A 20,917-nucleotide genomic window follows, 5' to 3' on the forward strand; every position below is an offset into this window, starting at 1 on the left:
AAACACTCAACCAGGTGAAAACCAAATATGGAGTGCTGCTGACCATCAACACTGCCTCTCAGATGTCCAGTGAATCTTTAAAGGCTCACTGCATGGAAGTTGAAAACACTCTAACCTTCAGAGATGACTGTGACCTCAGCGGAATGGATCTGGCACACGAGATTCAGAATGTACCTGATCTGTCATCAGATAAGATGACTGACTGCCTTTGAGCTGCTTTCCTTTCTCTGTGAGAAAACCCTGGAGGAACTCTCTCCTAACCTTTGGTTGGCCCTAAGAATTGCAGTCACCCTACCAGTAACAGTAGCATCAGCAGAAAGGATCTTTTCAAAATGAAAGCTCATCAAAAGCTACCTGAGGTCTCCCATGTCACAGGAACATATGAGTGGTCTGGCCATCATGAGCATACATCATGATGTAGGGAAACACATGACCTATGATGACATCATTGATGATTGTTCCTCAAGAATGTGCAGAAGAGGAATAATTTGATGGTAATATTTTAATTCAAACATTCAAATGTTACACACTTAGTAACATTTAAGATTGCATGGCAGAAGTGCATTTGTGTAAATGACTGCTTAACTAACTTTGTGACATACTTTCTCCATTTCTTCCAGACAGTCCAGATAGACTGGTACCCATTCCCAGGCTGCAGTGGGAACCAAAGTTAATCACACTGTATAGGCTTGATTGTGCTATTTTGAGACATATAGCTGTAGCCATAGCCTATAGGCTTATATTTACATTGTCTAGACAAAGCTAATTGTATAATATTGTGAGGACTGGACAAACCCAGTACTTCCGGGTTGGAGCGAGCGGTCGCATCGGCACTTCGCTCCGCAGGTAGTATAACTTTTTCATTACATTTCATTACATTTCATTATAGTACAACGGTTTGATTTGTCTAATCTTAGCAATTTCTTCTTAGCTAGCTACATAGCCGTCTTTGTATCAAAGATAATTGCATAATTATCGTATTTCGTCGTCCTAACGTAGTCTTCACTGCTATTTGCCCAGCAGCTAGCCAGCTAGCCAGCTAGCAAACGCCCACCGATTAGCAGCACTGTAGTAACTATTACACTCAACTGAACGACTTGATTAGTGTAGTGTTAGCTAGCTACATAGCTGTCTTTGCTGTCTTCGTATCCATGATAATTGTGTAGTTTAGTGTGTAGTCTTAGAGTGATTATCTTAATTTACCAAGGTTAGCTAGCCAGCTATTTGTCGTCCTTAACGTAGGAGACTCTGCTAGCTAGCCAACAGCTAACAGCTAACAGCTAGCCAACGTCTACTGAATAGAACTCAACAACCCGGTCTCATTCACAGGTAGTATCACATTTTCATTTAATTTCATTACAGTACAACGGTTTGATTTGTTTGATCGTAGCTAGCTACATAGCTAGCTACATAGCCGTCTTTGTATCAAAGATAATTGTGTAGTCTAGAGCGATTTTCTAGGTTAGCTAGCCAGCTATTGTCGTTCTTTTAACGCAACGTAACGTAAACAACACTGCTAGCTAGCCAGCTAGCCCCCGAATAGCAGCACTGCAGAAACTATTACATTCAACGGAACGACTTGATTAGTGTAGTGTCAACAACGCAGCCACCGCCAGCTAGCCTACTTCAGCAGACACTTTATCATTTTAATCATTTTAGTCAATAAGATTCTTGCTACGTAAGCTTAACTTTCTGAACATTCGAGACGTGTAGTCCACTTGTCATTCCAATCTCCTTTGCATTAGCGTAGCCTCTTCTGTAGCCTGTCAACTATGTGTCTGTCTATCCCTGTTCTCTCCTCTCTGCACAGACCATACAAACGCTCCACACCGCGTGGCCGCGGCCACCCTAATCTGGTGGTCCCAGCGTGAACGACCCACGTGGAGTTCAAGGTCTCCGGTAGCCTCTGGAACTGCCGATCTGCGGCCAACAAGGCAGAGTTCATCTCAGCCTATGCCTCCCTCCAGTCCCTCGACTTCTTGGCACTGACGGAAACATGGATCACCACAGACAACACTGCTACTCCTACTGCTCTCTCTTCGTCCGCCCACGTGTTCTCGCACACCCCGAGAGCTTCTGGTCAGCGGGGTGGTGGCACCGGGATCCTCATCTCTCCCAAGTGGTCATTCTCTCTTTCTCCCCTTACCCATCTGTCTATCGCCTCCTTTGAATTTCATGCTGTCACAGTTACCAGCCCTTTCAAGCTTAACATCCTTATCATTTATCGCCCTCCAGGTCCCCTCGGAGAGTTCATCAATGAGCTTGATGTCTTGATAAGCTCCTTTCCTGAGGACGGCTCACCTCTCACAGTGCTGGGCGACTTTAACCTCCCCACGTCTACCTTTGACTCATTCCTCTCTGCCTCCTTCTTTCCACTCCTCTCCTCTTTTGACCTCACCCTCTCACCTTCCCCCTACTCACAAGGCAGGCAATACGCTCGACCTCATCTTTACTAGATGCTGTTCTTCCACTAACCTCATTGCAACTCCCTCCAAGTCTCCGACCACTACCTTGTATCCTTTTCCCTCTCGCTCTCATCTAACACCTCCCACACTGCCCCTACTCGGATGGTATCGCGCCGTCCCAACCTTCGCTCTCTCTCCCGCTCTCTCCTCTTCCATCCTATCATCTCTTCCCTCTGCTCAAACCTTCTCCAACCTATCTCCTGATTCTGCCTCCTCAACCATCCTCTCCTCCCTTTCTGCATCCTTTGACTCTCTATGTCCCCTATCCTCCAGGCCGGCTCGGTCCTCCCCTCCCGCCCGTGGCTCGACGACTCATTGCGAGCTCACAGAACAGGGCTCCGGGCAGCCGAGCGGAAATGGAGGAAAACTCGCCTCCCTGCGGACCTGGCATCCTTTCACTCCCTCCTCTCTACATTTTCCTCCTCTGTCTCTGCTGCTAAAGCCATTTTCTACCACTCTAAATTCCAAGCATCTGCCTCTAACCCTAGGAAGCTCTTTGCCACCTTCTCCTCCCTCCTGAATCCCCCCTCCTCCCTCTCTGCAGATGACTTCGTCAACCATTTTGAAAAGAAGGTCGACGACATCCGATCCTCGTTTGCTAAGTCAAACGGCACCGCTGGTTCTGCTCACACTGCCCTACCCTGTGCTCTGACCTCTTTCTCCCCTCTCTCCAGATGAAATCTCGCGTCTTGTGACGGCCGGCCGCCCAACAACCTGCCCGCTTGACCCTATCCCCTCCTCTCTTCTCCAGACCATTTCCGGAGACCTTCTCCCTTACCTCACCTCGCTCATCAACTCATCCCTGACCGCTGGCTACGTCCCTTCAGTCTTCAAGAGAGCGAGAGTTGCACCCCTTCTGAAAAAACCTACACTCGATCCCTCCGATGTCAACAACTACAGACCAGTATCCCTTCTTTCTTTTCTCTCCAAAACTCTTGAACGTGCCGTCCTTGGCCAGCTCTCCCGCTATCTCTCTCTGAATGACCTTCTTGATCCAAATCAGTCAGGTTTCAAGACTAGTCATTCAACTGAGACTGCTCTTCTCTGTATCACGGAGGCGCTCCGCACCGCTAAAGCTAACTCTCTCTCCTCTGCTCTCATCCTTCTAGACCTATCAGCTGCCTTCGATACTGTGAACCATCAGATCCTCCTCTCCACCCTCTCCGAGTTGGGCATCTCCGGCGCGGCCCACGCTTGGATTGCGTCCTACCTGACAGGTCGCTCCTACCAGGTGGCGTGGCGAGAATCTGTCTCCTCACCACGCGCTCTCACCACTGGTGTCCCCCAGGGCTCTGTTCTAGGCCCTCTCCTATTCTCGCTATACACCAAGTCACTTGGCTCTGTCATAACCTCACATGGTCTCTCCTATCATTGCTGTGCAGTCGACACACAATTAATCTTCTCCTTTCCCCCTTCTGATGACCAGGTGGCGAATCACATCTCTGCATGTCTGGCAGACATCAGTGTGGATGACGGATCACCACCTCAAGCTGAACCTCGGCAAGACGGAGCTGCTCTTCCTCCTGGAGAAGGACTGCCCGTTCCATGATCTCGCCATCACGGTTGACAACTCCATTGTGTCCTCCTCCCAGAGCGCTAAGAACCTTGGCGTGATCCTGGACAACACCCTGTCGTTCTCAACTAACATCAAGGCGGTGGCCCGTTCCTGTAGGTTCATGCTCTACAACATCCGCAGAGTACGACCCTGCCTCACACAGGAAGCGGTGCAGGTCCTAATCCAGGCACTTGTCATCTCCCGTCTGGATTACTGCAACTCGCTGTTGGCTGGGCTCCCTGCCTGTGCCATTAAACCCCTACAACTCATCCAGAACGCCGCAGCCCGTCTGGTGTTCAACCTTCCCAAGTTCTCTCACGTCACCCCGCTCCTCCGCTCTCTCCACTGGCTTCCAGTTGAAGCTCGCATCCGCTACAAGACCATGGTGCTTGCCTACGGAGCTGTGAGGGGAACGGCACCTCAGTACCTCCAGGCTCTGATCAGGCCCTACACCCAAACAAGGGCACTGCGTTCATCCACCTCTGGCCTGCTCGCCTCCCTACCACTGAGGAAGTACAGTTCCCGCTCAGCCCAGTCAAAACTGTTCGCTGCTCTGGCCCCCAATGGTGGAACAAACTCCCTCACGACGCCAGGACAGCGGAGTCAATCACCACCTTCCGGAGACACCTGAAACCCCACCTCTTTAAGGAATACCTAGGATAGGATAAGTAATCCTTCTCACCCCCCTTTAAGATTTAGATGCACTATTGTGAAGTGACTGTTCTACTGGATGTCATAAGGTGAATGCACCAATTTGTAAGTCGCTCTGGATAAGAGCGTCTGCTAAATGACTTAAATGTAAATGTAATGTAAATGTAAATTACCAGGCAGCAGAGCAAAAGCTCAGTGTTATATTTTATTATTTTCCAAATGTTATATTTTCTACAATTTCTTATTTATGTTAATCTTAAGATTCTATAGAAAATACTCCATTCAATAAATATTGACAGATGGAGCAAACTGTTTTAAAGGAGGGATGATTGTAGTGGGAACACTGGTTTGTCAGGTGTGACTGTGTGGCAGTGGTAAATGGTTTACATGGCTCACAGGTCAGGTAGGAGGGCCCCTTAGCAGCATTTTGCTTAGGACCCCAGGGAGGTCAGGACCAGCTCTGAGTGCACATGCAAGTAACTGCCATTAAATTCCCATGTACTGAATGAAAAATACAAGTTAAATGGGTTTCCATCACATTTTCAACTCTACTGGTTTGTCACAAAAACTGTTGCGTTCTATAAAAAATGTGACTCCCTTGGTCATGGCACATGGTCTCTAGCCAACAGCTCACAGATACAGTACGTGTAGGCTACCTACACTATGAGATTATTATGGATAAGAGCGATATTATTTGTATTTGTCAAACAGCAGCCAAGTATCGACCATTTCACCAGAATAAGACTGGAAAGGAGCATCAATCTCATCACCGTGCACTTTCATCATCATTTATTTCATCTGTAGCCTAATAAACTGCATGCTTTCCTGAAGTGTTGTAGTGGGAGGATCACACAACATATCCTCCACCGCCTGACTCGAAGTTTACTTCTGTATTTTAATTTTATTTAACCTTTATTTAACTAGTTATGATGGTATGATGGTTGTTATATAAATACATGCGCATCAAGGCGTTTCTGCCACCATTTCTCATATAATTGTAATTTAACATTTTATAGACAAAAAAGATTCCACCATGTTGAACGAACAAATTGTCTGTCAGCATTTATAAAATTGTACCGGCATTTCATGTTCCATCTAACCGGTTGTGACTTTTTTAATGTGACAGGTAATTAATTTTATTTTTTTATTTTACCTTTATTTAACCAGGCAAGTCAGTTAAGAACAGATTCTTATTTTCAATGACGGCCTAGGAACAGTGGGTTAACTGCCTGTTCAGGGCAGAACGACAGATTTGTACCTTGTCAGCTCGGGGTTTGAACTTGCAACCTTCCGGTTACTAGTCCAACGCTCTAGGCTACCCTGCCGCCCCAATCCGCATGAAATGGTTGGATGGAAACGTGGTTATTTAGACAGACGTACAGAGCATAATGGACAGATCTACAGAAGCTCAATTAGCTGTGCAATACCTTTTGGTGCTTGAAGCTGGCATTACCGACTCAGTAAAAGAGTAAATATAGTAAAAAAGACTTCGGTCACTCTAGTGACATGGAAATATTTCAGTTTAAGTTTCCTTTTCTCCTGAATGTCTAGCCTGTGTGTGTTTGTACCTCTCGATAAGCTGCTTGCCGAGGACGATCTTGGTTCCCTCCACCTTGATGAGTTCCTCGTTGTCGTTGTGAATGACAGTCTTCTCCAGCTCCTCCTCCTGTTCCTCTGTCATGGCAACCGGGTTGGAGGGCGGGGCGTTGGTCTGGTAGTATAGCGGGCAGAACTTGTTGGTTCGCATGTGCCCGATGGCACCGCAAGCTCCGCACTTCAGCTAGGGCAGGGGAGGAAGAAAAGGAGATGTAGTTAACAATCAGACAAACACACTATACAGGAATGGAAACTGCAACTCACTGCATCACATGGCACACACTAACTGCCACATCACATGCAAACACTACATTATCATGCTTATTATAAGCAATATAATATATTGCTACTAAAGGAAAGTATGAAAACAGTGAGGAAGGTTCATCTTGAAATGAATGATCCTATTTTAGAAACAGAGCAGGTCAGCAGGAAAACAGACAGTAGGTTATGGAAAAGCAGGGGAGGATAGTCTTGGAGTTGAATCATTATGGGCTGGCAAGCTTACTTTTACCTTGAGGTCTGGCCTCTCCTTGATCTTCTTGGCCTTCTTCTCCGGGGGGCCCTTGAACCTGTCCTTCTCCTGGTTCCTCTTCAGCCTCCTCAGCTGCTCCTGGATCCTCCTCCGCTCCTTCCTCATCTCCTCTCTGTGTTGCTCGTCAAACACAGCAAACTTTCTTCTGTAGAGGCAGACAGAGACTTAGTGACAGGTTGGACACACACACACAGACCGCATGCGCAGACACAACAGACCTCATGCGCACACACACACACCACACAGATGGACGGACTCACATGAACTCATCATCCTTGGTGGTTCTGATTCTGGTGTAGGCGTCTATGACGGAGGGTTTGCGGACCGTCTCACAGCGGACATACTCCTTGCCGTCTTCGTCTCTGAAGGTGCGGTAGATTTTGAGGCGCCGTCCCGTAGCGGACGAGTTCAGGCTGGTGACCGAGGACGTGTCGTCATCTTTATGGGAGCCTGTGGACAAGGCACTGGCTGCAGGGACACACAGAGAGAGATATAAGTCAAACACACCAGAGTTTCCGTTAGCCGGCAATTGCCAATTTGTTGGTCATCATGTATCTTATTTATCGAACACAACTATCACACATGCACATTTGAATCTGGATTTCACCTGTAGCTACTCAGCTGGTTGCTGATGGAGTAAAACCTTATTTTATCAGCCCGTTCATTATGCAACAATTCTAAATGCAATTGTGTGTTAAAAAATAGAGCGAGCTATTTTTATTTCTCAACTGGTATTTAAAGCGAGCCTCTCATTCGACATTCAAGTGCAGGCAACAGGCTATCAGCCTGTCACCCACCACTTTACAATATGAGCTGGAGGCAGAATGCATTTTGAAAGCATACTTAATTGTTTGAAACTGGAATGTTATATTTCATATTATGAGGCATATCTTACCTTTCTAGAAAGTAGCCCAAAGGCAAAATCCGACCACAGAAACGTGGAGGCAAGTATTTCATAAGGACTTCCTAGGCAGTGCGTGATCATACACTGTGATCCATCTACAATGATACAAGACATTTGTGCATGGAACTCATAGCCTACAGGCCAACGCAGCAGTAGGCCTATAACTTCTATAGCTCTTTCACACTGGGGATTGGTGATTATCGAGGGGGAGATTGTTGGAAAGATTTTTCAAATAGCTTACTGTGAGGAACTAATACTTTTAATATACACTTAGTGTACAAAACATTAAGGACATTTGCTCTTTCCATGACAAACTGACCAGGAACCCAGGTGAAAGCCTTGATTGTGTATGTGCGCCATTTAGAGGGTGAATGGGCAAGACAAAATATTTCAGTTCCTTTGAATGGGGTATGGTACAGCAGCGGTTGGTGCCGTTGAAGATGAGGGAGGATGATATATTTTTATGAGCATGGCCTTATTTCTATTACAGTATATTGGATGACTCTCATTCGTATTCCATTCACCCAGCTCGATGTAAAATCGATATGCTACTACAAGATACTCAAATCTTCCCTATACCCATCATGAGGTTGCTACAACTTATGAATGACAGTTTACAAAGGTAGGTGAGAGAAATTTGAGTAATCTAGGAGACTGACACTGACACAATCCATACTGCCTTGCACAATCCATACCGCCTTACACCCAAGCTGATCTAGGGTGTAATCATTACACTAAAAGTTGCAAACGAGAGTTTCTATTGGACAAATTCAGGTATGATTATCAGTTTTGTTCCGTTTGCTTCCTTAACAAAACGTTTTTCAACAGAATCGTCCGTTCACTTTATTAGCAGCCGCATACAAACAGCACGATCCCTTTGATCATTGGATAATTCCTTCTCGCATCTACACACTCTCCTCCTCTCACCTTTTCCCTTTGCTTGTGGACTTCAGTGTACAACACATCAGCTGTCTGTGACCAGGTGAAAAAAAACTTTCCAAGCCAATCCTTCATATCATAACTGCTAACCACTATACACAGCCTACATCATTGTCACCATATTAGCTAACATCAAGTAAACATAGCAACTAGGATTAACACGTTAGTAAACCCGCTACCATCACGCAGTACAGTGTTCAGTTAGCAAGCAGTTGAGCAGTTATACCGGTGGGCCCCGGTGGGAATAAATTCATAAAACCAAAAGCTTACCTTGACTTGGAAGAGTTCTAGTGTTAGATAGCCATAGCCAGCTAGGTAAGATCCCGCATCCCTCTCAGTTTGAGCCGGGTGTTTGAGTAGGCTAAACTACACTGCTCCAAAAAATAAAGGGAACACTAAAATAACACATCCTAGATCTGAATGAAATGTTCTTATTAAATACTTTTTTCTTTACATAGTTGAATGTGCTAACAACAAAATCACACAAAAATTAACAATGAAAATCAAATGTATCAACCCATGGAGGTCTGAATTTGGAGTCACACTGGGCCAGTCCATAGCATCCATAGCATCAATGTCTTCCTCTTGCAGGAACTGCTGACACACTCCAGCCACATGAGGTCTAGCATTGTCTTGCATTAGGAGGAACCCAGGGCCAACCACACCAGCATATGGTCTCACAAGGGGTCTGAAGATCTCATCTCGGTACCTAATGGCAGTCAGGCTACCTCTGGCGAGCACAAGGAGGGCTGTGTGGTCCCCCAAAGAAATGCCACCCCACACCATGACTGACCCACCGCCAAACCGGTCATGCTGGAGGATGCTGCAGGCAGCAGAACGTTCTCCACGGCGTCTCCAGACTCCAGACGTCTGTCACATGTGCTCAGTGTGAACCTGCTTTCATCTGTGAAGAGCACAGGGTGCCAGTGGCAAATTTGCCAATCTTGGTGTTCTCTGGCAAATGCCAAACGTCCCGCACGGTGTTGGGCTGTAAGCAGGGACTCTGCTTTCCTAGCTTCAGGGGGAAGCTGGTTCCACCATTGGGATGCCAAGACGGAGAAGAGCTTGGACTGGGCTGAGCGGGATCTTCCTTCCTTCCCGTAGGGGTGGGAGGCCCAAGAGACCTAAGGTGGCAGAACAGAGTGCTCGTGTTGGGGTGTTTGGTTTGAGCATCGCCTGAAGGTTGGGAGGGGCAGTTCCTCTTGCTCTTCCGTAGGTAAGCACCATGGTCTTGGAGTGCGAGTTTTGACTGGGAGTGTGCGGAGCAGTGGGTTTACATGAGAGAACTTGGGAAAGTTGAAAACCAGGTGGGCTGCAGCGTTCTGGATAAGTTGCAGGGGTTTGATGGCACAAGCGGGGAGCCCAGCCAACAGCAAGTTGCAGGAATATAGACGGGAGATGACAACTGCCTGTATTAGGACCTGCGCCACTTCCTATGTGAGGTAGGGTCGAACTCTATGGATGTTGTAGAGCAGGAACCTGCAGGAGCGAGTCGTTGCTTTGATGTTTACAGAGAACGGTAGGGTGTTGTCCAGGGTCACGCAAAGGTTATTTGCACTCTGGGAAGGCGACACTGTGGAGTTGTCAACCGTGATGAAGAGGTCTTCTTGCGGGCAGGCCTTCCCTAGGAGGAAGAGCAGTTCCTTGTCTTGTCGAGGTTGAGATTGAGGTGGTGGGCCGACATCCAAGTTGATATATCTGCCAGGCATACAGAGATGCGTGTCGCCTCCTGGGTGTCAGAAGGGGGGAGGAGTTGAGTGTCATCCGTATAGCAATGATAGGAGAGACTATGTGAGGATATGATGGAGCCGAGTGACTTGGTGTATAGAGAGAAGAGGGCCCAGAGGACGGAAACTAGCTGTCCTCCGGCTACACCACGGTGCTACCCTACAGAGTTCTGTTGAGGCTACTGAAGACCTTCATTGCAAAACAGCGTGATTAAATAAATGATTTGATGATGTGAATATAATTAGTATAGTTTAATCTAAAAAGGACAACTTTTTTAATGTTTCACTATTTTTATGAAATTCAAATGAGGATGGTCCTCCCCTTCCTCCTCTGGGGAGCCTCCATTGGTATGCTCAACAGTTTCATGTGTGTATCAGGAATGGTCCACCACCCAAAGGACATCCAGCCAACGTGACAACGGTGGGAAGCATTGCCGTCAACATGGACCAGTAACAATGTGGAACGCTTTTGACACCTTGTAGAGTCCATGTCCTGATGAATTGAGGCTGTTCTGAGGGCAAAAGTGGGTGCAACTCAATATTAGGAAGGTGTTCGTAATGTTTTGTACACTCAGTGTATTATCATTCGCAATGGATGTTAAATAAACACTTTCCTACATTTCTGCGCAGCAGGCCAGGTACTTCTACGCGTACTCAGGCACACTCTCCCTCAACATTATCAGAACAGATAAACCAGACATGTTCATTGCTCACAAGGAGCTCTCCATGAAATAAACCAAAACCTGTTACTCAAGTGTAGCAGGGGTGAACTCTGTAACCAAATGATGGGGATAAACTGTATTTTTTCTACTGGTACTGTATGTAATGAGGATTTGATAAAAAATAAACTTTTTTTTGTTAAAGGGCAAACTATGCCATTTCTCTCCTGTTCTATTGGTTTTCTTCTCAACTTTCTATTGATGTCCAGAAGCCAAAGGCACCATACTGTACTAGTCATAATAGCAACCCATCCTAGTTGTTGCATCTTTAGATTAACCCTCTTTTTCTAACTGAGATTTCATCTCGTTCACTTATGCAACCATTATCAGGTGTGCTGTTCAGAATGGTGTTTTCCCAGGTGTGCTGTTCAGAATGGTGTTTTCCCAGGTGTGCTGTTTAGAAAGGTGTTTTCCCAGGTGTGCTGTTTAGAATGGTGTTTTCCCACAAATTGCATTTTGCCAAATGTTTGAAAAGTCAGTTTTATTGGCTGCTTCATTACATGAGTTGCAATGTTCTGTTAAGAGCATTACCATAATATAAATGTGATTTCTGTCATGCTGAGCACCGTGGGTGGACGCCATAATGTGTTATGCACCCATTGCATATGGGTCAGGTAAATTTGAATCTTCCTGGTCACGTTGTCCGGCACCACATTTTCCTAGCATATACCCTGACACATACACACTCCTGTAAACACATACTCCTGTAAACACATTTAAAAAAGCCTGAAACGCACAAACACAACACTTACAGAAGCCCTTGCGTCCCTTGTGGTCGCTCTCCTCTCCCATCAGCATCCTCTGCAGCTCCTTCCTCTCCTGCTCCTCCTTCTCTCTGGACAGCTGGGAGCTGGTCTTCTTGTTCTGCAGCATGTTCTCAATGTTCTTCCCCATCTCCTCAAAGTCACTGTCCTCCGCCGAGCTGCTGTCTGTGTCTGTGGACAGGACCTCTGTGGAATCCAATACTCTGGGGGGGAAGGCAGACAGGCTGGAACATCAGATAGTGTACAACTACAGCATCCCAATAAGAAACGGGTAGTGAATTATGGTTCATTGGAAAAGGGGAGGATGGGAGGGCCTCACTTGTTCTGCAGGTCAAAGATCCTCTGGCACTCCTCCTTGTAGCGCTCCTGGTGTTCGGCTACAGAGAAGCGGGACCCACGAGCAAACTTGCTCATGGGCCCCTCACCAGAGCGGGCCTGCTCTGTGGACATGGTCCTCACCACGTCAATCACCTCCCAACGAGACAGCTTCTTTATCTGAAACACACACAGAAACACTGGTTTGAAAGATTGATATAGCTTTCATACGTCGGTTGGTGGATGAAATGAGGGAATGAAGACATTTAAGTTATATGGCGGCAGGTAGCCTCAAAGTTAGAGTGTTGGGCCAGTAACTGAAAGGTTTCTGGTTTGAATACCGGAGCCAACAAGGTAAAATAATCTGTTGCTGTGCCCTTGAGCAAGGCACTTAACTCTAAATGCTCCAGGGTCACTGTACAATTATGACCCTGGCCGTGACCCCACTCCCTGTGGGTGTCTCAGGGGGAGTTGGGATATGCGAAAACCAGGACCAATATAAGCACCTCCCAAATGATGATAATTATTATTATGTTATTACTGTGTTATTACCTCCTCCTCTGGGACACCGAACTTGCGCAGTAGCTGCTTGGCGTTTTTGAGTGACAGTCTTCTCAGATCAGCATCTGTCCCTGTCACAGTCTTCTTAGCGGGTTGTGGTTCCCGGTCGTCTTGGGCCTGAACACGACAAATAAAATAACCTTAAGCTTTAGTAATAATCACCAAACAACCGTTGAATGGTTAGAACAGGAAAATAGGTATTGTTTTTCTGGAGGCTATGAACGCATGAATGGAATTAGGGCTCCCTGATCTGGCAGAAGTGTTTCAGAGCACTGGGGGTAAGAGAGAGAAGTACCTTTTGTTGAGTGGGCTTGTTGGGTACTTTGACGTAAGAGAATCCCTCTCCACAGCCTGTGGGGTCGGCCACCCCCATGACCTCCAGCAGACACTTCCCCTTCATGGCAGCGATGAAGGCTCGTGTTGTGTTCCAAGGGGCTGTGCGGACCTAAGGTGAACCACAGAGAATATTGGTGAAATCATGGATCATCATTTTTTCAACATCAATGGAGCATCAAAATCAATGTTTCATGAAAAGGAAGCAGTAGAGCTGTACCTCATCATCAATCTTCATCTGGAAGTCTTCCTCATTCTCTTCCTCTGGGGCAAAGAAGGACTTTTCACCATATCCAGCATCCTGGATGAGAGAGAAAAGTTCTGGTATAGTTCACACAGTGCCTTAAAGAGAATCGGTATCACAGCCGGTACCTACACAAGGAGCCTGTCAGTCTTACCTTCAGTCTCTGCTCTGCCACCAGCATGCTGTAGTAGGCACAGCACTGCTCTGGAGACACCATGGCCCTGATCTCCTCCTCAGTAGGCAGCCTGAAGTCAGGCTTCAGCACCCACCAGTTAGAGTCCATCCCTGGGGACAGAGGCATGAGCTTCAATCATATAACAAGTATTACTAAGTTCTCTTTAGTCCACCTTTACTTAAGATTCATGGATGCATTTTGCATGGCCAATTCCCCCCTCCAAAGACTTTTGATTAGAAAGCTTCCCTGCTGCATCAAATGTACCATAATTCCATTCAACTGAAGTGTCTTGTAGGCTTATAGCGGAGGTGTTGCAGGAGCAGAACAGCAGATATTAACGAAGGACCCTGCAAACCTATGGGTCCTTATTGATGCTTTCCTTAGACCACACCTTACCTCCACAGTAAACTCCATATCCATAATATGCTGACCTCTCTCTTTCCTGGCGCCTATCTGTCAAAGTAAGGCACACCATCTCTGAGCTCACACAGCTAAACACTCGCTCTTACACCTCAGCACTTCCCTGAGATCACACGGAAGTAGAAACGTTAAGAGGAAATCAGGATTGTTGGACAGTTGTGAGTGGCAACGTTCACGAGGCATATTCACAGTTCTGCATTACTTATTCATCTTTGTGAGGGCAAACAATGAAGGACAGCGTGTCATACCGTACTGTTGACAAACATGAGGCTATACGGTTGTATTGGGTTATGGCAGGGTTAGCCGTTTCTACCTGTACGCTTAAAGTCAGCACAGAGTTTTAGGCGTTTGCGGATGCTGCTTTCTGAATGTGAGGGGAAAGCTTTCTTTATGTCCTCCATGCGGATTCTCCTGGGACGATCTTTACTCTTCCAGAACAACCGATAGATAAACACCTGCACAGAAGAGCAGAGAAGACATGAGTGTAGGCAAGCATGTATTCTGTAAGTGTGCTTTCTCTTGTATGTGGGTCATTCCATGAAATGAGTCCCTTTTGCGTCCCTTTGATATTTGAAGTAGAAATTGTGCATACATTTTTGATTATAAAATCCTGTTATATAAACGGCGTGGGAAATTCTAAATGCAGCATTTTGAAGTCCCTCTGTGCACCATTTGTGACTAGGAACATTTTAACCCACTTAACCTCCGAACTTCTAAAACATGTCACCATCATTGTAAAGTCCTCGTTATGTTTTGCTTTGACAAAGTCATTTCTGATGATGATGATTTATTTAATGTTATTAGTATTACATTTTAAGGTTAAAACAATAATCTGGCCCTCATTCTAAGGTCAACACTGTTACGTGAACTCAACTCTCATTAAATATGTTGTTCAAAATAAACAGTCAAATCATAGTTTAAAGCAGGTAAGCTGGTTTTACTCCAATTTCTGGTGTTCCGTGGTGGAAAACTGAGTAGGTCGGCAAAACACGTCAACCCTGTTACCATTGTTGCATTCTTTTGTCCCTCCCTGCTGCATACAACAAGCTGTTACAGTGAGATTTATTGCTGATTTGAGATGAAATCATCAACCCTGTCACGGTCAACCCTGTCACGGTCAACCCTGTCACGGTCAACCCTGTCACGGTCAACCCTGTCACGGTCAACCCTGTCACGGTCAACCCTGTCACGGTCAACCCTGTCAACCCCCTGTCACGGTCAACCCTGTCACGGTCAACCCTGTCACGGTCAACCCTGTCACGGTCAACCCTGTCACGGTCAACCCTGTCACGGTCAACCCTGTTTATTTGGCACTTAACAGACACATACTATGTATTGTTTTTATTTAACCTCTTGAGATGGGAAAACATGTTTTTCATTAAGTGGAACATGTACTCGTCATGACACAATTTGACAATATTCTGAAATAAACCTGTTGTTTGTTTGTTTACCTAAAAGGAACTTATTTTGTGGAACAACTCATTTGACAATGTGTGTGTGTGTGTGTGTGTGTGTGTGTGTGTGTGTGTGTGTGTGTGTGTGTGTGTGTGTGTGTGTGTGTGTGTGTGTGTGTGTGTGTGTGTGTGTGTGTGTGTGTCGTAAGGTATACCTGCAAGAAGTCTCTGATATGGGTGTTGGCTCGTTTGGAGTTGGGTCCAGGGACCTCATAGAGGGGACACTGCTGGCCGACCACAAAGATGTCTACCAGCTCTCTAATGAAGTAGCCCTGCCGTGTACGCAGCACCAGGAAATCTGTCTCTGGCATCTTGTGGAGGTAGATGGGGGCACGGAAAAGGTTGTTTTCAAAAGCCTGAAAGAAAGACACAGATTTTCAATTAGGTCTCTAAAATGTTCTCTTTCTAGGTATCAGGCTATTCACATTCACAGTGGATGGCTTTTTCAAACATTACTGAATTGTCATGCAACTGACTGTAATGACTGTGGTACTGACCGGCAGCAGCTGCCCGGGGTGCAAGGAGCCCAGGAAAGGTGAGGTGTGGCAGTACACGGTCTCTCCGTACTTACAGTCTGGAGCTCCAGGGTCCTTCCCTGGTTTCTGTGGGAGAACAGCCATGTTTCAAGTTAATTAAATCTTAAAATGCATTTTTTCACATAAACATAACTCATATCAATAGAGTAAGGAAAAGAACCACTGAGGTGGTTCAGCTTTTAGTAAATGCTAAACGATGTTGATACAAGGGGAATGGTAATTGAAAGACGACTGCAGTGACTCACTCTCTTGTAATAGTTCTTAATCTTGGTTGCCATGCCGACTTGCATGATGAGCGGAGGGTATTCCTCGCTGTACTCTGCCAGAATCAGGTCTCCGTCTTTCCCTGTCAGGTCCTGAGCTGTCCGCATGAAGAACATGTCACCTCCACCGGAAGCCTGGCGTTCCTGCTCTCGCATCTACAGGCACAAAAAGGGACATTTAACATAAATCACACAAACAAGGTTATCAACACAGACAGAGAAGCAGAAGCATTCTTGACGACCTGTGTCAAGACGGAGAGAAAGATGGAGGTGAATGAGGTGAGTGCTGGGGCCTCACCTTGGCCTTCTTCTTGATCTGTTTGAGTAGGGGTTGGGCTGCATGGGGACCTGGCTGGGACAACGTCCCGAATGAGTACTTCTTCAGAGAGGGCCGGTGGAACCCACGCAGCTTCATGGGTCCCATGTGAGTAGGGAAGAACGGCTGCCTCAGCTCCACTGCAGGGATGGAGTGCTGGAGAGAAAGATAGACAAGGAAATGTTTCATATAGCATAGGCTAACTACAGTGTTTTTAAGATTATCCTACACTATAGTTAACCCATAAGAGTCTAAGCCCTGTCTGAGATGGGGGGGGTTCTACTAAGCTATTTTTAATACATGTATTTAACCCCTTATTGTTGGCAATAACCAGTCTAAGCTATATGTTTTAAGGTCATACCAAGGATCATTTTGCTATTTGATTTGGAATGTTAAGACCCCTTGAAGTAAAATATGAAATACAATTTCAAAATAGAACAAATGTCTTTCACGAAAAACAAAATTCAGCCTTACTGCTATTAGCCCATACAAATGCATTGAATAACAGATTTACTACATGGAACAACAGATAGTCCAGACAAAAAATCTAAAGGAAGTTTGTTCTGAAATGTCTGTTCTACATGTGAGAGATACTGTATATCTCTTTATTTGAGTCGTGTAGGCCAAACCGTTCTGATTTTCGGGATGTCCCATGGTCTGACAAACACCTCTCTAGCTCTGTCACCTTTCACCACAGATGCGGAAGTGTGGCACTGATGGATGTGGTGGATTGAGATGCATCCAATGCAAAAAAAAACAGATATCTATTTTAAATTGACAGATTTTTATGGGGATTTATTATTATTATGCTAATTAGATTTCCGCGGGGGTGTGGAAATCGACCTTAGGGGGTTAAAGCTACAATATGTAACTTTTTGTGTGACTCGACTAAATTCACATATAGATGTGAGTTACAGATAATTAATTCCCATTGAAAGCAAGTCTAAAAAGTGGTAGATATGTTCTATGTGCGCTATTTCTATGCTTCCCGTTACCAAGTTTAGTTTTTGCGTCTTTTACTTTGAGTTTTGTACACCAGCTTCAAACAGCTGAAAAAACTTATGGAAAATATATTTCAGAGCGGTTTAGATTATTCTCTCCACAATGACTACTTGTTTTGTCACAAACTGAATTTATGTGAACTATTTGAATTTTAGCAACCAGGAAATTGCAGAGTGATTTCAGCATAGTGCATCTTTAAGTTTATACTCTTTAACTGCTAATCAACCTGTATAGGAACAGAGCTCACAGGAGAGAATCTAGTTCCCACCTGAATGATGTTGCCACCGAAGGTGCCCCTCAGGCCTTGCTGCTTAGGATAATAGAACTCATCATTGGACAGGTTCCATGGGTCCTTCACCTCAGGCTGGGACATGTTCTGTAGGCAGCAGACAAAACAGAAAAGGAGTTAGAGCAGGTTAGTTCAGGGACTGTAGTCCCTGTTGAATGGCAGATCTATGTTATGTTCCATGGTCAAGTCCTGTAGTCCCTGTTGAATGGCAGATCTATGTTATGTTCCATGGTCCAGTCCTGTAGTCCCTGTTGAATGGCAGATCTATGTTATGTCCATAGTCCAGTCCTGTAGTACCTGTTGAATGGCAGAACTATGTTACAGTGGGGCAAAAAAGTATTTAGTCAGCCACCAATTGTGCAAGTTCTCCCACTTAAAAAGATGAGAGAGGCCTGTAATTCTCATCATAGGTACACTTCAACTATGACAGACAAAACAAAAAAAAAAACCAGAAAATCACATTGTAGGATTTTTTATGAATTTATTTGGAAATTATGGTGGAAAATAAGTATTTGGTCACCTACAAACAAGCAAGATTTCTGGCTCTCACAGACCTGTAACTTCTTCTTCAAGAGGCTCCTTGTCCTCCACTCGTTACCTGTATTAATGGAACCTGTTTGAACTTGTTATCAGTATAAAAGACACCTGTCCACAACCTCAAACAGTCACACTCCAAACTCCACTATGGCCAAGACCAAAGGGCTGTCAAAGGACACCAGAAACAAAATTGTAGACGTGCACCAGGCTGGGAAGACTGAATCTACAATAGGTAAGCAGCTTGGTTTGAAGAAATCAACTGTGGGAGCAATTATTAGGAAATGGAAGACATACAAGACCACTGATAATCTCCCTCGATCTGGGGCTCCACGCAAGATCTCACCCCGTGGGGTCAAAATGATCACAAGAACCACACGGGGGGACCTAGTGAATGACCTGCAGAGCGCTGGGATCAAAGTAACAAAGCCTACCATCAGTAACACACTACGCCGCCAGGGACTCAAATCCTGCAGTGCCAGACGTGTCCCCCTGCTTAAGCCAGTACATGTCCACGCCCGTCTGAAGTCTGCTAGAGAGCATTTGGATGATCCAGAAGAAGATTGGGAGAATGTCATATGGTCAGATGAAACCAAAATATAACTTTTTGGTAAAAACTCAACTCACTGTGTTTGGAGGACAAAGAATGCTGAGTTGCATCCAAAGAACACCATACCTACTGTGAAGCATGGGGGTGGAAACATCATGCTTTGGGGCTGTTTTTCTGCAAAGGGACCAGGACGACTGATCCGTGTAAAGGAAAGAATGAATGGGGCCATATATCGTGAGATTTTGAGTGAAAACCTCCTTCCATCAGCAAGGGCATTGAAGATGAAACGTGGCTGGGTCTTTCAGCATGACAATGATCCCAAACACACCGCCCGGGCAACGAAGGAGTGGCTTCGTAAGAAGCATTTCAAGGTCCTGGAGTGGCCTAGCCAGTCTCCAGATCTCAACCCCATAGAAAATCTTTGGAGGGAGTTGAAAGTCTGTGTTGGCCAGCAACAGCCCCAAAACATCACTGCTCTAGTGGAGATCTGCATGGAGGAATGGGCCAAAATACCAGCAACAGTGTGTGAAAACCTTGTGAAGACTTACAGAAAACGTTTGACCTCTGTCATTGCCAACAAAGGGTATATAACAAAGTATTGAGATAAACTTTTGTTATTGACCAAATACTTATTTGCAAATAGTCATAAAAAAATCCTACAATGTGATTTTCTGGATTTTTTTCTTCTCATTTTGTCTGTCATAGTCGAAGTGTACCTATGATGAAAATGACAGGCCTCTATCATCTTAAGTGGGAGAACTTGCACAATTGGTGGCTGACTAAATACTTTTTTGCCCCACTGTATGTTCCATGGTCCAGTCCTGTAGTACCTGTTGAGGCTCATCTTTTATGACCCCAGTCTTCCCCAACAGGATGCGACTCTTCTTTAGTGATGACTCCTTCTTGTTCTCCTTGGACGGAGAGTGGGACATACGCTCAGACTCCTTCTCATCTGGGATTTCTGCAAGAGGCCAAATTTAGAGATTAGTGGATAGATCAAAGCATTCAATAGGTTACAAAGACCATCAAGAAATTTCATAACTTGTTTAACATGACTGACAAACAGTGTACCCACAGTTCACTAAGAAAGGGGCAATACCTAAAATGATGTTCTCATCGTTGGGGTCTAGGGTGAGGACAGGGGGTGAGAGCATGCGGTCCATGGCCTGGTCATCCCAGATGATGTTGTCCTCCCAGCGCCCGTACACCAGCTCCTCATTGTCAATGGGGAAGATGGAGAACCAGGGGGCATCCTCTTCATGAGTGGCTATAGAAAGACCAATAGGAAAACAGTAGTGAGAGATTTACTCTCTCTTTAAAGCAGGGGTCGCCAACCTTTTCTAGCATGAGAGCTACTTTTAAAAAATGTACATATCACAAGCTACTCATTGTTTTCTAGCTCCTCTGCCCTGCAACTCTTCCCCTGGTCCTTGGTGTACAAGAGAAAGTAATGGTTAATAAACAACTAAGGGGGCCCCTACAAAATCAGTGATTTCCCCCCCCCAAAAAATTGTGTTCTATATTTTCTCAAATTATGTTCTCAGTTAGATTTTTCCTGGTTTTAGAATTGTTGTTTTTCACTCTCAATTACAATTGTTCATAGATAAACAATTTAATTGGATGTTGAGTCCATATCAATGTTTAATTCACATCAAAATACCTTTTTTTGTTTTAGGTCTTGGAGAAGAAAATAATAATAATTGTGTGTGTAATCTGGCCCTTTGCGTCCACATCTAGCGAGTGAGGAATGTGCCATGTAATGTGGTGGTGCAGCGATGGTTCTGGAGCCTATTGCTGCTGCTCATTCTATTGCAAAGTTCGCAACTAAGGAATAATATACTGAACAAAAATATAGAACGCAACATGCAACAATTTAAAAGATGTTAATTCATATAAGGAAATCAGTCAATTGAAATAAATTCATAAGGCCCTAATCTACAGATTTCACATAACTGGGAATACAGATATGCATCTGTTGGACACAGATATAATATCTTCAAAGGTAGTGGTGTGGATCAGAAAACCAGTCAGTATCTGGTGTGACCACCATTAGCCTCATGCAGTGCGACACAA

The 20,917-nt window shown here is 45.2% G+C and overlaps 1 protein-coding gene across 5 annotated transcripts in view; it reads right to left on the reverse strand.

Moving 5' to 3' along the window:
* Positions 1-20,917, reverse strand: part of LOC118390190 (transcription initiation factor TFIID subunit 1-like) — a 56,114-nt gene that overhangs the window by 8,923 nt on the left and 26,274 nt on the right. For 3 of the 5 annotated variants that reach the window (XM_052457080.1, XM_052457077.1, XM_052457081.1), the window contains exons 11-27: positions 19,944-20,111; positions 19,675-19,805; positions 17,740-17,847; positions 16,452-16,625; positions 16,136-16,309; positions 15,852-15,956; positions 15,510-15,710; positions 14,214-14,355; positions 13,460-13,590; positions 13,282-13,362; positions 13,024-13,173; positions 12,720-12,845; positions 12,172-12,347; positions 11,841-12,055; positions 7,060-7,267; positions 6,773-6,944; positions 6,240-6,451 (exon numbers count right to left, since the gene is read on the reverse strand). In XM_052457080.1, the coding sequence (XP_052313040.1) occupies positions 6,240-6,451; positions 6,773-6,944; positions 7,060-7,267; positions 11,841-12,055; positions 12,172-12,347; positions 12,720-12,845; positions 13,024-13,173; positions 13,282-13,362; positions 13,460-13,590; positions 14,214-14,355; positions 15,510-15,710; positions 15,852-15,956; positions 16,136-16,309; positions 16,452-16,625; positions 17,740-17,847; positions 19,675-19,805; positions 19,944-20,111 (2,674 nt within the window). The remainder of the gene's footprint in view (positions 1-6,239; positions 6,452-6,772; positions 6,945-7,059; positions 7,268-11,840; positions 12,056-12,171; positions 12,348-12,719; positions 12,846-13,023; positions 13,174-13,281; positions 13,363-13,459; positions 13,591-14,213; positions 14,356-15,509; positions 15,711-15,851; positions 15,957-16,135; positions 16,310-16,451; positions 16,626-17,739; positions 17,848-19,674; positions 19,806-19,943; positions 20,112-20,917) is intronic. The other 2 variants (XM_052457079.1, XM_052457082.1) reach the window with 1 other exon arrangement.

This window comes from Oncorhynchus keta, chromosome 11, assembly GCF_023373465.1.
Source record: "Oncorhynchus keta strain PuntledgeMale-10-30-2019 chromosome 11, Oket_V2, whole genome shotgun sequence".
NCBI lineage: Eukaryota > Metazoa > Chordata > Actinopteri > Salmoniformes > Salmonidae > Oncorhynchus > Oncorhynchus keta.